At 51.5% G+C, this 16,743-nt stretch overlaps 1 protein-coding gene across 1 annotated transcript in view; it reads right to left on the reverse strand.

Moving 5' to 3' along the window:
- The window catches only part of VPS8 (VPS8 subunit of CORVET complex), a 1,789,524-nt gene that overhangs the window by 736,484 nt on the left and 1,036,297 nt on the right, over nucleotides 1–16,743 (reverse strand). The window contains exon 30 of the mRNA XM_085648738.1: nucleotides 16,566–16,648. Coding sequence (XP_085504864.1) covers nucleotides 16,566–16,648 — 83 coding nt within the window. The remainder of the gene's footprint in view (nucleotides 1–16,565; nucleotides 16,649–16,743) is intronic.

The following is a 16,743-nucleotide window of genomic DNA, read 5'->3' on the forward strand; positions in this document are numbered from 1 at the left end:
CTAGGAGGGCCTCATTGAACTGCAGCAGAGGCTCTGTGGAGCTTGCTGACGGTTGAAGCACCTCTGTGAGGATGTTAGTCCCCATGGCCACAGCAGGCAACTCGAGCCCCTGGGCTTCGGCCGCCTTGCGCAGCACCACTGAGAAAGCTGCACCTTCCTCCGAGGCCACAGACGGAGGAGAGATGAAACCAGCGTCCCGGGAGGTGTCCAGACCCACTGGCATCCCCCAGTTTGTCTGCCCAGTCCTGTGAAAGTTGGCCCTGCCTGGCCATAGGGTCCTCAGACCCCTCCCAGTCGCCCCCGTCATCCGATTCCTGATAAACAGGAGGAATGATCGGAGCCGGGCGGACCGGGGTTAAACCGGGGAATGGCGTCGTCCGGAGGCGCGCCGGAGGCAGAACCGGTATCGGCGCCGGCGGAGGAGGCGTCGTGAGGTCAACTGGCGCCAGCAGAGATCCAGGCCTGGATCCCTCGGGGACCTGCGGCGTCGGGACCGAAGTCGTCAACGGCGCCGGGGCCAGAGCCGCCGCCACGCGAGGTCGCCCAGTCGAGCCCGCGGGGCCCTAAGGCGCGCCGGCAGGCGTCGACGGCGGAGCCAGGCCCCTCATGGCCGAGAGGAAAGCACTGACCTCCGCCAGAGTCGCGTCAGTCCCAGGGACCGGCGGGTATGGGGACGGACGCGGCTCCTGCGGCTCCTACGGAGCAGTGGGGGTGGGACCACCCTGACCCTCGGCCGAGTCGCGCGAGGGGAGTCCGAAGAGCGGTGTTGCCTCTTGGACTTCTTTGATCGCTTCGACTTACCCGAAGACTTCGAGCCCGACGAGTGACGATGGTGGCTGCGGCTCCGCGACCGGTCCTTGGACCTCCACCGGGACCGTGAGCAGCGCGGAGCCGAGTGCCGAAGCTCGAGAAGCTTACGGGACCGCTCCCGCCTAGCCTTCGAGGTTAAGGCCTGACAATCGGGGCACGACTCCGCGTCGTGGTCGGCCCCCAGGCAGTAAAGGCACCGACGATGGTGGTCCGTCACCGACATCAGTCGATGACAGGAGTCACAGGCTTTAAACCCAGGAATCCTACCGGCACCAGGGTCGAGGCGACAGAAGACCAAAAAGAGTCAAAAAAGTTTAGTCAATAATTGACTAAGGGGTAAGCTCTGTCCGGATCGGCGCTGTCTGGCGCGGAAAAAAGAAGAACTGAAATCAGCTCGCGAGGGCGGCGTCTAAGTACTCCGACGGCGTCATTCCGGCGCACGACGCCAACGACGGACGCAGAGCCGCTGACGATGCCTAGCGACGCGCAAGGGGTATTGCTACAAAAATCTTTCCGGATCCAGCCTGACGCCTGGGGATATTCTAAGGTGAGGAATCTAACTAACGTGTTTCTTTCAGATGTTGTGGAACAGGCAAGTGTTCCTAGAGTTGGAGTGGTGGAGGATGTGGCTAGATTGAAAGATCGCCACTTTCCCGATTTAATTCCTCCCACGCCCAAAAAAACAATCCCTGTAAGAGATGTAGTCTGCTTGCGAAGAGGTGTGCGGAAGGAGAGTTGTATGCACTGTGCTGATTGTCCTTCTAATCCTGAACTGGGTGTGCCCACATGTTTCAGCTTGTATCACACTCAAAAGAGTTTTTGGGAGCAACCGTGGGTCTAATAGTGTAGTACCTGGTCTGTATGGTTTTATATAGTTGTTCAGTTTCACGTTTTGCAATAGAATGATGTCTTTAGTTACTGCTGTTGTTTTTGTAGTTATAGTTTTGTATCCAGTTGCAATTGGTTTGTGTTTTCTTTCTTGTTTAAAAAAAAATGTATGACGTGTGCGTGGACTGGTGCTTGGCTGGCGGTGTGCGTGGACTGGCGCTTGGCTGGCGGTGAGTGGACTGGTGCTTGGCTGGCGGTGTGTGTGGATTGGCGCTTGGCTGGCGGTGTGCGAGGACTGGAGCTTGGCTGGCGGTGTGCGTGCATTGGCGCTTAGCTGGCGGGGTGCATGGATTGGCGCTTAGCTGGCGGTGTGCGTGGACTGGTGCTTGGCTGGCGGTGTGCATGGACTGGTGCATGGACTGGCGCTTGGCTGGCGGAGTGCATAGACGGGCTCTTGGCTGGCGGTGTGTGAGTAGTGACTTGCTGCTGGTCACTACACACACTGCTAGCTAAATGGCAATCCACGCAATCAGTGAGCTGGTGTGGTTGCTGTGTCAGGAATGTGGGCGTTTGAAAGTGATGAGCCCTTGAATGGCGCTGTCTGCTGGTGTGACAGTTGTAATGTGTTGGGCCCACGGCTGGCGGTGTGAATGGTTTTGTATGTGTCACAATCAATCAATCAATCAGTCCATTTATAGAGCGCGCTACTCACCCGCGAGGGTCTCAAGGCGCTGAAGGTAGGGGGGGTCGCTACTGCTCGAATAGCCAGGTCTTAAGGTGTTTCCTGAAGGTGAGATGGTCCTGGGTCAGTCGCAGGTGTGCGGGGAGGGAGTTCCATGTCTTGGCGGCCAGGTAGGAGAATGATCTTCCTCCGGTGGTGGTTCTGCGAATCCGTGGGACGGTGGGGAAAGCGAGGCTGGCGGAGCGGAGCTGGCGGGTAGGAGTGTAGAACGAGAGGCGTTTGTTGATGTTCCTGCGTAAAGGGCGTTCCCGTAGTCAAGTCGGCTGGTGACGAGGGGCTGGGTGACCGTCTTTCTATTTTCGGTGGGGATCCACCGGAAGATCTTTCGGAGCATGCGCAGGGTGTTTAAGCAAGAGGATGAGATGGCGTTGACTTGTTTGGTCATCGTGAGGGAGGAGTCCAGGATGAATCCCAGGTTGCGTGAGTGGTCCGCGGGTGTTGGTGCGGTGCCCAGTGCTGTGGGCCACCAGGAGTCGTCCCAGGCGGATGGGGATTGTCCGAGGATGAGGACCTTCGTCTTGTCTGAGTTCAGTTTCAGCCGACTGAGCTTCATCCATTTTGCGACGTCTTTCATTCCATCCTGGAGGTTGGTTTTGGCGGTGGCTGGGTCTTTGGTGAGGGAGAGTATCAGCTGGGTGTCGTCGGCGTAGGAGATGATGTTGAGGTGGTGTTTGCGTGCGATGGCAGCGAGGGGGCTCGTGTAGATATTGAAGAGGGTTGGGCTGAGCGAGGAGCCTTGGGGTACGCCGCACATGATCTTGGTGGCCGCAGAGCAGAACAGCGGGAGGCAGACTCTTTGGGTTCTGTTGGAGAGGAACGAGGTGATCCAGTCCAGGGCTTTTCCTTGGATCCCAGTGTTGTAGAGGCGGTTTATTAGGGTGCGGTGGCAGACGGTATTGAAGGCGGCTGAGAGGTCTACAAGGATGAGGGCGGTTGTCTCCCCGTTGTCCATTAGGGTCCTGATGTCGTCGGTGGCTGCGATGAGGGCGGTCTCGGTGCTGTGGTTGGCTCGAAATCCGGACTGGGATGGGACGAGTGAGTGTTTTGCCTCGAGGAATGCAGTCAGCTGTTTGTTGACGGTCTTCTCGATGACTTTCGCCAGGAAGGGAAGAAGGGAGATGGGGCGGAAGTTCTTGAGGTCTTTAGGGTCTGCTGTGGGTTTTTTCAGAAGGTCGTTGATCTCTGCGTGCTTCCAGCTCTCTGGGAAGGTGGCTGACGCGAAGGAGTTGTTTATGACATTCCGGAGGTGGGGTGCGATGATGGTGTCGGCTTTGTTGTAGATGTGATGGGGGCATGGGTCAGAGGGCGATCCAGAGTCGATGGTGTTCATGACGTGGGTGGTGTCTTCAGTGCTGATGGGGGTCCAGGCGCTGAGGGTGTTGGTGGGGGTCGTTGGTTTGGTGACTGGAGGCGGAGTCTAGCCGTCAAAGCTGTTGTGTATATTTGCGATCTTGCGGTAGAAGAACGTGGCGAGGGAGTTGCAGAGGTCTTGCGACGGTGTGATGTCGTTGTTGCTGGCGCTGGGGTTGGAGAGCTCTTTTACGATGTTGAAGAGTTCCTTGCTGTTGTGGGTGTTGTTGTCTAGCCGCTCTTTGAACAATGTCCTTTTGGTGGTGCGGATCAGCTGGTGGTGTTCACGAGTGGCGTTCTTGAGGGCTGTCATGTTTTCTGTCGTACGTTCGTGGCGCCAGGTTTTTTCGAGAGTACGGCAGGATTTCTTTGAGTCTTTGATGGCGTCGGTGAACCATGTGGTTTTCCTGTTGCTGGTCTTGCCTGGGTTCTTCAGTGGAGCAAGGTTGTCGGTGCAGTTGGTGATCCACTGTGTGAGATTGTGGGCTGCGTTGTTGGTGTCAGAGGTGTCGGCTGGTGGGTTCTAGCTCAGTGATGTGGTTAGCTGGTCTGTGGTGATTTTGCTCCAGTATCTGCGGGGGATCTGTAGCGTGCGGTGGTGGGATGTAGTCTTCGTGAAGGTGAAGTGGATGCAGATGTGGTCGGTCCAGTGTAGTCCGGTGGAGTGGCTGAAGGAGACGTGGTTGCTAGCGGAGAAGATGGGGTCCAGCGTGTGGCCAGCATAGTGGGTGGGGGTGTTCACCAGTTGCTTGAGTCCGAGGTTGGCGAGGTTGTTGAGCAGGGTGGTGGTGTTGTTGTCGTTGTTGTTCTCCAGGTGGAATTTCAGGTCCCCTAGGAGGATGTATTCTGGTGAGGTTAGTGCGTGCGGGCTGACGAAGTCGGCGATGGTTTCGCTGAAGTGTGTGCGCGGCCCCGGGGGTCTGTAGATGAGGGTTCCTCTGAGTGTGGTTTTGGGGTCGGTGTGGATTTGGAAGTGTAGGTGTTCGGCGGCGGAGAGTGTGTCTTCGTCGTTGGTTGTGACGCTGATGGTGTTCCTGTAGATGATGGCGATTCCTCCTCCGGTTTGGTTGATGCGGTCCTTCCGGGTGATCTTGTAGCCGTCCGGGATGGCTATGGCGATGTCGGGGGCCGAGGAGGAGTTCATCCATGTTTCCGTGAGGAAGGCGACGTCTGGTGCTGTTGTGTCGAGGAGGTCCCAGAGTTCGACGGCGTGCTTGTGGTCGGAGCGGGTGTGGAGGAGGATGCACTTGAGGTGGTTCTTGTTGATGTTAGGTTTGGCGGGCGTGGTGCAGGTTCGGAGGCAGGTGAAATTGCAGGCTAGGCAGGTGAAGGGTCCGTGGGTGCGCCTCAGGGTGGCTCGGTAGCAGGCGGGTGGTCGTCCGGTGTTGAGTGCGTTGAGGGCGGCGGTGTCGTATCTCAGTCGGGTACGCTGGCTCCGGCGGGGGCCAGGGGTTCTGGCGCTGGGCGCGATCCAGGCGCAGACGGGCCCCGACGGGCCCAGACGGGCCCCGACGGGCCCAGACGGGCGCAGACGGGCGCAGACGGGCCCCGACGGGCGCAGACGGGCCCCGACGGGCGCAGACGGGCTTGCCTTTGGCGCACCAGCTGCGCGCGGCCTCCATATGAGGGGCTGTGGGAGGGAGGAGCAGCTGGGAGGCGGGAGCTGGGCGGCGAATGGGACAGCGGGGGCAGGGCTGCAGGGGCCCAGTGGCGGGAAGGTGACACAGAGGCAAAAAACGGGGGACAGGGGGGCGAGGACACAAAGGACACAACAGTAGCAGTAGAAAATACAATAAGCCAACTATATAGTACAATAAGGCAACAAGTGATAAAAAACACAAAGGGGCAACAGAAGACGGAAAACGGCGGAGGACGGACGCAGAACAACAAGCACGGGCAAAGACAAGGGCAAGGCCGACCTCAGAGAGGCGGTCTAATCACAGCAGAAGCGGGGACAGCGTCACAGGAGGACCGTGTGGCGGCGACCTACCTGAGAACAGGGTCAAAGGTCGCTCTCTTCACCGCTGCGCGGCCTCCATATGAGGGGCTGTGGGAGGGAGGAGCAGCTGGGAGGCGGGAGTGGGGCAGCGAATGAGACAGCGGGGGGCGGGGCTGCAGGGACGCAGCGGCGGGAAGGTGACACAGAGGCAAAAAACAGGGGACAGGGGGGCGAGGACACAAAGGGCACAACAGTAGCAGTAGAAATTACAGTAAGGCAAGAATATAGTACAATAAGGCAACAAGTGATAAAAAACACAAAGGGACAACAGAAGACGGAAAACGGCGGAGGACGGACGCAGAACAACAAGCATGGGCAAAGACAAGGGCAAGGCCGACTTCGGAGAGGCGATCTAATCACAGCAGAAGCGGAGGCAGCGTCACAGGAGGACCGTGTGGCGGCTGGGGGGGCGACCTAGCTGAGGACAGCGTCAAAGGTCGCTCTCTTCACCGCTGCGCGGCCTCCATATGAGGGGCTGTGGGAGGGAGGAGCAGCTGGGAGGCGGGAGCGGGGTGGCGAATGGGACAGCGGGGGGCGGGGCTGCAGGGACGCAGCGGCGGGAAGGTGATACAGAGGCAAAAAACAGGGGACAGGGGGGCGAACAGTAGCAGGAGAAAATACAATAAGGCAACAATATTGTACAATAAGGCAACAAGTGATAATAAACACAAAGGGGCATCAGAAGACGGAAAACGTCGGAGGACGGACGCAGAACAACAAGCCCGGCAAAGACAAGGGCAAGGCCGACCTCGGAGAGGCGGTCTAATCACAGCCGAAGTGGGGGCAGCGTCACAGGAGGAACGTGTGGCGGCTGGGGGGGCGACCTACCTGAGGACAGGGTCAAAGGTCACACTTATGAAAGGTGTATGAATGGCCTGTAAAGCACTTGGTGCCTTGTCGTGGCTTTACAGCTCACAAGCTGTGAGTCAATGGTTCAGTTTCTCGTCCTTTCAAATATTAAACAGTGCATTTCATTTCTGTGAAATCTCTGGTTGTTGTAAATGGGTAGTGTGGTGCAGTGCGGGTGGGCCAAACTCCAGAGGAAATGTGCAAAGCATCCACGCAGTACACACAGGCGAAACACAAGGCACACTCCAAAAAGAGACGCTACACAAGTTTGTGTAAGAATAACTCTTGTATTGTAGAAACACATGATAATTTCAGTAATCTCTATACTGCGCCAACCGGCGCCAGGTCAATATTTACAGGGGAGACTATATACATGGCCGGGCCAATCGGGCCCCTGCCAGAACCATTGCAACATACAAAGAAAATGACGATAAGTCCATCAGCCTCAATTCCTGCAATAAAAACACATCAGGGCGTAACATTAGGCATTAGGCCGGAACACCTGCAATGAAACATCATGGCATCACCATATGCATAAACGATATGAATAACCCCCGTGGCAGGAAAGCTGTAAGGGAAAAACATTGGGACTCCACCTGTGGGCACAAACATAGTAGGCATCCAGTAGTAGGCATAAAGGCATTATTCTCGAACATGAACCTGTGGGCATAAACATTAGGAGGAACTCATGAGGCAGAACACCAACAGCATAGGTCCATGAGGCCTAAGTACATTATGTGTAACCTTCGCCACCTTGCAATAAGGGTAAAAGCATTATACAGTGACCTGGGAGCATGGAGGCATTATCAAGGGCCAGAGGCACAACTTGGCATAATCATATTAGGTGCTCTCATCAGGCCCCCCCGCATATGCACGTGGTATCAAAATAGGCATGAGACATATAGGCATAAACACATAACCAGGGGTGCACACGTAGTCCCACCTGAGATTATTGCCCCAAACTTGCAGAGTAACCTCTGGCGCTACTGCGCCTGGAAGCCGCCTACTCTGGGACTCTAATCTTCCAAGTTGCCCCCTTCGTGGCAATAATGAAGGGGCACTGGCTCACCTTGGCGCCCCCTCCTCTGGGGCTCGGACATACAGAATGCCCCCAACTGCGGTGGCCCTGTACAATTAGGAGCCCCACACAGAGGACTGGTGAAGTTGGAGTCCCTCTCTGGGACTCGGAAGCAAAGTCTGCCCACCGTCGCATAACTCACTGTCCGGCGGGGCAACTAAGTAAAGTACAGTCAGCAAAGTCACCGGGTGCAGGCACCGGAAGTGTGCCCGACACACACCCACCACAGTAGGCCTGGGTCCCCTTGGCACCCACGTTATCGCTAGAGCCCCACACTCACCGGGACTCACCTTGTTCTGCTCCGGGCTCCGTCTCCTTCCTTGCTGAGATCGCGGGCTCTCCTCAGTGCATGAGTGCCCCGTCAGCGGCAGCAACACCTCGCCGGGCTTCCCCTGGGGCAGGGACTCTGCTCCCCGGATCCATGTGGGCAGAAAGGGGGCCTGCGAGGCTTCAATCGGGCCCCTGCCTCTCAGGCTGGACATGCGGGGCTCTCCTCAGCGCATGAGAGCCCCACCACCTGCAGCGCGCCGCCAGTCTTCACCCGGGCCCCGGGTGTTCAATAACGATCCCGCTCCTTCTCGGGGAATCAGCTCTTCCCCTTTCTGCTGCAGGCTGGGTGACAGGCGCGGGGCTTCCCTCTCCCACACGTGAGCCCGCGAGACACTTGAGGCACTTCCTCGCTGCTCTCCCAGGACTTCTCCGACCGGCTTCCTCCAGTCTCGGCCCCGTCTTCCGGGCAGCTTCCTGTCTTCCAGGGGGCGCGGTCGGCAACCCGGTTGCTGGGCAACGCGCGCTTGGGTGGCCCAACGCTTCCTCTACAGCAGCGGCGGTGATCCTGGCCGGCGATGAGGGGTAGGCTCCCTCCAAACTTGCAATCCCAAGCGGGGTGGGCACCCGCTTCCTTCAGTGAAGTACGGCACTACGCGGGGTGGGCTCCCGCTACTTCCATATGCATAAAGCGGGGTAGGCACCCGCTAAAGACGGCAATCACGCAGGGTGGGCACACGCTTCTTAAATATGCAGCAATGCGGCCATCACGCGGGGTGAGCTCCCACTGTATCTCAAACAGGACAATGGCGCAATAACGCGGGGTGGGCACCCGCTATTAAATTAAACCTCAGGGCAGCAATCATGCGGGGTAGGCTCCCGCCAAACTTTTAAGCACGAAACAGTTCTTCCTGGCCACACAGCGCTACTGGGTCAGTAAGTTCAGCGCTCACCAGGCGCTAGGCAGCCCCACCAGCTTCAGGGGCAAAAGGTAGTGCTCCTCTCCTCCTGAGCACTCAGCACATAGCGCCGCCCACACCAAGCGCTAGATAGCAGGCAGGATACAGTCACTCCAAGTGCAGCACCCACCCAAATATGGCGCTCACCTTACGCAGGGCATGCAGTCAGGGTCCCACGAGGCGCAAGGGCGCAGGCAGGGAGCACAGGCCAGTCCAGTATAGCGCTCTTCTTCCTCAGGCGCTAGTCTGCAGAGCAGCAGGCACTCAGGAGTTGGTCTCCCTGGTTCCCCTCACACTGGGCAAGGTCAGACAGGCAGGCAGGATTACTCGGCTATCTTGGGGACAGCGGAGCCTCAGCTCAGTCAGCCACAGTAGTGCAGTCTCCTCCTAGTTCCAACCGCCTATACTCCGGCAAAGGTTCCCCTGGTCCAGTGGTGCCCTAGCTATGGCTCTCCCTGGCCCTGTGGACAGCAGAGGGGTGCAGATAAGCTCAGAGCCCAGCACACAGGCACATGTGGTGGTACCCCCTGGCAGCAGGTCCCCTCTCTCTCAGGTCCACGCTCTGACTGAGCACATAGCAGCCCAGCTCTGCTTTTTATATGCCCCTCACCCCACCTACCAGACAGTGCCAGAAGCTTCTAGAAGCATCTGGGGAAACTGGTTCTAACTGGCCTAGGGGGAGGTGTCCAGCACCCTGGGTGCCAGGCTTCCCTCCAAAAGCTGGGGTTGCTGGGAAATAACTTGAATGGTAACCCAGCCCAGTCAGGTGGCACAACCACACAGCCATGGCATCCATTTTAAAAGTAGCATGTTAAAATAGGGAAAGTCAGTCTGCTCACGCCATTGTGCAGCATGCATTATGGCATCTCACACCACATATGGCCTATACATTTCTGTACCATGGGGGAGATAAAGGTGCGTACACCATTGCACAGCATTTAAAAAACATTTGCGTTTAACATCCATTCACATAACATGTTGTTTCCCATAAAAGCGAAAAAAAATCTGGGAAAAGGGCCAAGTCCAACACAGGTTAATTTAACTGTATATACTGAACCATCACTCACCCTCATGCCAAATCCAAGCAGTATGTCTTTGTGCTTGAAGAATAGGTGGTTGTGCAGAAATATTTGTCTTTTCGGTCTTTCTCAAGCAGGGTGTACCTTGTCCCTTTTTGTGAATGTTGTAATGTGTTGGTTTCGTGCCTGGTGGTGTGAATGGTCTTGTGTGCATCATGTATGAAAGGTGTGTGAATGGCCTGTAAAACGGTTGGGACCTTGACGTGGCTTTACAGCTCACAAACTGCGAGTCACTGGTTCAGTTTTTTGTCCTTTTAATTGTTGACAGTGCATCTCATTTTTGTGAAATCTCTTGTTAATAAAATTTTATATACTGAACAATCACTCGCCCTTGTGCCAAATCCTACCAGTATGTGTTTGTGCTTGAGGAATAGATGGCTGTGCAGTAATCTTTGTCTTTTTAGTCTCTCTGACAAGGTGTACATTCCATCTAAGAATAACCTACCAACTGTAGATATTGTCGTAAACTAAACACACATGGGAGCACATGGTGATGTCTCTCTTGTGGATCCCAACAAGTTATCTTACCCACAATGTCCTGCAAACCTCAAAATGTGTCTGTCACATTTTCCTTGCATTATTGTGCCAAAATCTTCACGCTGCAGAAACAACAAATTTCCTACCCCCTGCCTTTCTCCAAGTATTCCAATAGAAATGGTACCTCACTGGCGTGGGTGGGTCAAGGACCCGTGAGACAGGCAAGGGCCCAAAACCTACTGAGGCGACATCAAAATTGCCTATCACAAACAACCTTGTTTTGCAAGGAGGGTCACCTGGGTTTTTGGCTCCGTGCTCGGCGACCATTTAGGGAAACCTACCCAACCCACACATTTCTGAAAACTAGACACCCAGGGGATGCTAGGGAGGTATAGCTTGCATGGATCCCCAAATGTTTTCTTACCCAGAATACCCTGAAAACCTCAAATTTAGCTGAAAAAATCACATTTTCCACACATTTTTGTGTGGGAAAGTTGTGGCATCACCGGGATGACACAAATTTCCTACCACCCAGAGTTCCCAACATTTTGTGATAGGCAATATTGATGTTGCCTCAATACGTTTTGGGCACTTGCCTGCCGCGGGTACTTGGACCTCCCACACGAGTGAGGCACCATTTTTAACGGGAGACCCGGGGAAAGGCTGGGTGGTAGGAAATTTGTGTCAGCCCGGTGATGCCACAACTTTCCTACACAAAAATATGTGGAAAAGGTGATTTTTTCAGCTAAATTTGAGGTTTGCAGGGGATTCTGGGTAAGAAAATGTTGGGGGATCCACGCAAGCCATACCTCCCTGGAATCCCCCGTGTGTCTAGTTTTCTGAAAAAGCTGAAAGCTCCCCTGAATTTGTTGGTACCTCCTTTGAAAGGGTGTTCATCAACATTGTAGGACCCTCTGACCACAAGACCGCTTTAGGCAACATGTTTATCCTGGTCTCGGAGGACTATGCTACTGGATACCCAAAGGCCATACCTCTGAGGACTGTGACTACACCTACAGTAGCTGGGCCCAGGAGGGGGATTTTCACCAGGGTGGGGTTCCCCAAAGAATCAGTGTAAGACAGGGGTACCAACTTCATCTCTGCATACATGACGTCAATGAGGAAGGAGTGTGGGGTAACCTACAAGTTTCCTTCACCCTACCATCCACAAACCAATGGGCTTGTTGAAAGATTTAACAAGACCCTAAAATGCATGATTATGGCCCTGCCTGAGCCCATGAGGCAGAAGTAGGGAATCCTCTTACCATGCCTTGTCTTTGCTTACAGGGAGGTACTACAGAATGGAGATGAGTTTAGCCCATTCCCATATCACCTAACATATGGTCACCCTGTTAGGGGCCCTCTTAGTCTGGTCAAGAAGGGGTGGGAGCAAGCATCCAAGAAACCCCACCAGGATGTGGTTTGCTACATGATAGACCTTAGGAACCAGATGGCAAAGTTCTGGAAGAAAGCTTCTGAAAACTTTGAGGCCAACTATAAAGATTTAAAGCAATTGTATGACTAGACAGCTACCACTGTGGAATTTTAACCCAAACAGCAAGTATGGGTGATGAAGCCTGTAGAGCCCAGGACCCTCTAAGATTGTTGTACTGGAGGAAACTGAGTGTAAGGGGGAGGCCACCTACTTAGTGGATCTCAAGACCCCAACCCCTTAAGGGTACTCCATATCACCCACCTCAAACCTCACTACGAGATGTCGGAGGTCACCATGCTGCTAGTGACAGATGATGGGGAGGAGGAGAAGAGTAAACGGCTCACTGATCTCCTGTGATGTAAAAAAAAAGATGGGTCAGTGGAGGGTGACAAACTATCCCTCATCCTGACCCCAGAATATCAGAGGGACTGTCGCCAGTTGCTGGAACAGTTTGCCTCTCTGTTTTCCCTCACTCCTGGACTTACACATCTGTGTATCTATGACTTGAAACTGGAGGTAGCCCCATTGTCAAAAATAAAATATACAGGCTGTCTGACAAAGTGAGAGTCAGCATCGAAGAGAAGGTCTCTAAGATGTTGGAACTAGGGGTGAGTGAGCAAACCAGTAGTCCCTGATCCAGGGCAGTGGAGCCGGTACCAAAGGCTGAACCACTGGAAACCCACCCAGAAGGTTCTGTGTAGACTACTGGGGCTCAACCGAGTCACTAAGACCTAGTGGTCTTTGGTAACAGCAGGGAGGACCATCTTTTTCACCTGCAGGAAGTGCTTCAGGCCAAGCAACAGGCAGGTCTGACTATAATGTCAGTAAGTGCTAGATAGGGCAGGGGTCGGGGGTGTACTTGTAACACCTTAAGGGAGGGGGTATGGTGCAGCTCCTCCAGGTCAAATTAGAGGTTTTTCAGACCTGGGAGCCCCCAAATGCTCAGACTGAGGTGAGGGCCTTCCTTGGCCTCACAGGATATTACAGGAGGTTTGTCAAGGGGTATGGCACCCTTGTTTGCCCCCTTGACTGAGCTGACTTCCAAGAAGCAGCCCATGAAGGTGATCTGGACGGACGCTTGCCAGAAGGCCTTCGACTCCCTCAAACAGGGCATGTGCACAGCCCCTGTGATCAAGGCCCCAGACTTTTCTAAGAAAGTCGTAGTCCAAACAGAAGCCTCAGAGCATGGTATAAGGGCAGTCTTATAACAGCTCATTGAGGAGGGCTTTCATCTCTGGGAGGTTACTTCCCAGGAAACAGAAGTGGAGTGCTATTGACGGATAAGCCTTTCCTGTGGTCTGGGCACTGAAGAAGCGGAGACCATACTTCTTTGGGACTTACTTCCGGGTTCAGAAAGACCACCGGCCCCTCAGGTGGCTCACCATCCTGGGCAAGACCACTCCAATGCTGAAGGCCTCTCCAGGTTTTTCTGCCTTAGTGATGAGAGCTCCAAGGAGGTTGGGTAGTTTTCCTCAATATCAACAGGAGGGGGACACGTGTTTGAGTTATCAGCCTTAAGGTAGTCTTCCCCCAAATTTTTACCGACCCACCTCCATTTTGTTCTGAAATTAGTTTTTGGCAGTCTTAGGACTCTGTAAACTTTACCACTAACCAGTAAATGGTTTAATTACCTTACACCTGGTTGTTATATTTAATTTACTTATAAGTCGCTTGTAGTGTGGTATACCATATACCAAGGGCCAGTGAATTAAATGCTACTTGTGGGCCTGCAGCACCTATTGTGCCACCATCTTAAGAAGCACCTTAAAGCATGTCCCAGGTCTGCCACTGCAGCGTGAATGCAGTTTTAATCTGCCAATTCGGCTTGGCAATATAACCCCCTTGCCAAGCCTTAAACTCCTCTTTAAATGCATGTAGGTGATCCCCAAGGTAGCCCTATGTAGCCCATAGGAAGTATGCATAGCAAATAAAAAGTTCGACATGTACTTTTAAGTTTTATATGGCCTGGTAGTGAAAAACTCCTAAATTTGGTTTTCGCTATTGTGAGGATTACCTGTCCCATAGGATAACATTGGGTTGCCTTATTACATTTAATAAGTGCTCGTTTTTGATTGGGACCAAGTGTGCACTTCAAGTTTAGTATATATGAAATTGTAATGAAATACCCTCTCTAACGGTAAAGTCAGATTTTACATAACATTTTTGAAAAAGACACATTTAGAAAGTGGGCATTTTCCTACCAGTAGCCTACAGCCTCTGTCTAGGGTCATATGACTGGGTGTAACTGACAGTTTGTGAATTCCTCCCAACAAGTCACACAAGAGAGGGATCAGGTGTGTCTAAATGTGGCATATGATGGCAGAATGTGGGGAGGTGATGTGCACAGCCCCACTTCAACTGAATGGACTGTGCTATGCCTTCACACAAAGGGTTTATCACCTCCACACTGGCAATGCAGCCGCCTTGAAGCCAAGGGAGGGAAATCAGGAAATTCTAAGCACTTCAAATAGACACCTCTAGAACTTCTCCAAAACTACAAAGGAGGGACCAGATATAAAAGTGGAACCCTCAGCTCTTCTGTTCACAGTGTAGCCACTGCAAAATGTGGGGGCTCTAAGCACTTGCTCTATCTAACCATGGGTTTATGGCGTCATTGAAATTTCCTCCACAGAGAAATATGTAGTGCAATGTCTATAGGCATTTGTTTCACACATCACGGAAGGAGGAGGAGTTGACTGTATTGGACCCATAAATGTTAAGGAAGGTTATTTGTTTTCTCCTAATATGTCCTGATCAATCACATATCTGCCCTTAGTATCATTGACGCCTTCTAGCAGGTGAAATGGGAGTCCCTTGCTAAAAAGAAATGAGGTCTACCCGTGCATGTGAGAAGAATTATGAGGTATTATGGTGTGCACTCCATTTTGCTGCAAAAAGATTCTGTGTTTTTGCTAGATGCGTTTCTTGTAGAAGAGCGGTATCTATTTTGTGTCGAGGTCAATATGGCAAGAACATTCTCAATTTCTGCGGGATGTTTAATCCTGTGACATTCCACACCATGTAACAAAATGATATGTCATGTTTAGGAACTTATATTTCTGTCATTGAGCAGTTAGGATTACGAAGTGAGTCTCTAAATGCATCTTGTAAGGATGAATGGCCTGTAGTGTTATAGACAAGGAATGCTGCTGTACTTACATTATATGATCGCAATTAAGGAACGCTCTCCAACCGATTCCTCTCTCCTCCCACACTGACCGTTCCAACTGAAGGAAACAAAAAATCTTCCCCACAGCATGGTGATACAACTATTCCAATCTAGTTTTTATAGTCTCTTAATATTTACCCCGAGGTGTCCAGAGAGGTAGTCTGTGTAGCTCTAACTGGCAGGTAAAGCCAGCCAGAGGATTGTCTCTTCGAGAGTGCATCACTTCATCGCAGAAAAAGGATTTTGTGGCGTTTGCTTGTCAGTGTAATTCCTATACACTTGGATTCTTTAATCTTGTGATGAACAAGGAAGAAAGCTTTGGAAATGCAGCTGGAGGAATCTTCTGGAAACTGGCCTGATTTCCATTGTCAATGTAATTAACAGGCTACTCAGAGTGGTGATAAGGTTGTTGTGTTCAGTTACCTTTTTCTACAGGGACCCAGGGTTCCAGGTTTTATATTTGAATGAGTCAATTAAGATGATCCGCGATATCGCTGGATGACAAAGCGGGAATACATTTTGATGGGTGGAGGATGAACTGAGTGCTAGGAGGGTTGATGGCAAGCGCTGAGACTGTTTTAACAGAAAAAGGTTTTTTCCAAGGTTTTGAACCAATAGGTTAATTTTATCTTGCCAAGGACAAGCATTACCCAATTGCGGTCAAAGATGGGATTTAGTGATAATTCGTTTTTAGATATCAACAAATTATCTCCAATAACCACTATGTGAACAGAAGTCTATGTGTTTCAGTAAGCCCAGTGAGAATCTTTAATTCCAACTAACTAACAATACAACTGATAAAGGTAAGTAGTGTTGGTATAAATCGATTATTAGTGCCTTGGTTGCATTCACAGTCTGTCTCACATTATTTTCATTAACCTGAAGTACTTTTCCATTGATGTTTCATGTGAGTTTGCATTATTCTAATTACTATGCTTTTAAGTATTTTTCTTCTTCGGAATGCATTCAATGTTTGCATTGTACTAACTGCTCTGTATTTGTTTTAAAATTGAGATTTTAATATACATTTGGTTATTTCTTTTCAATTCAGGTGGAATATTTAATTTGAAAGAGAACAATGTTATTTAAACACTGAGATATTTATGGAGCCGAATTTCCAGTGACTGGGCTTCAACTTAAAAACATTTGAACACGTTTTACTTAAATTCAAGAATATATCAGTTGGTTCAATAGCGAAAGTGAGTTTGGCAAAGGTAAAAAGGTAATATAAACAACATTCTCTGAATCAAAAATAAAGACTTAGTAAGTTGAAAGCATCAATTTGAATATATTGTACAGTCTGCATTCATACGAAAAGCAATGACATGAACAACCAAAGAAAACCCTTCATTTCAAATAATACACTAAGCCTTTGGTGATTTCTTAAACACTCAATAGCAACACAAGATTGATTTAGCTTTTTAAATTGTAATCTTTAAAACTTTACAGAGGAATCTGGAATGCAGGATTCAATGGCCATCAAATTTAAATATATCATAAGTAATCAAGTAAGACAGACTTACAATTTTGCCTTTTCTGCCAAAAAGATTAGCCTGTTCTCTTCAAACTGAACTATACCACCAGCTTGGAGAAGTTCCAAAAGAACCTATGAGAAAAAGTAGCATTTTCATTTTAAAAAGTCACTCTTCATCATTAGAACCTCCGGGACCTTTGTAAAAGATTTAGAAATGCTTTCAACCC

This window comes from Triturus cristatus, chromosome 3_2 (genome assembly GCF_964204655.1).
Source record: "Triturus cristatus chromosome 3_2, aTriCri1.1, whole genome shotgun sequence".
NCBI classification, from domain to species: domain Eukaryota; kingdom Metazoa; phylum Chordata; class Amphibia; order Caudata; family Salamandridae; genus Triturus; species Triturus cristatus.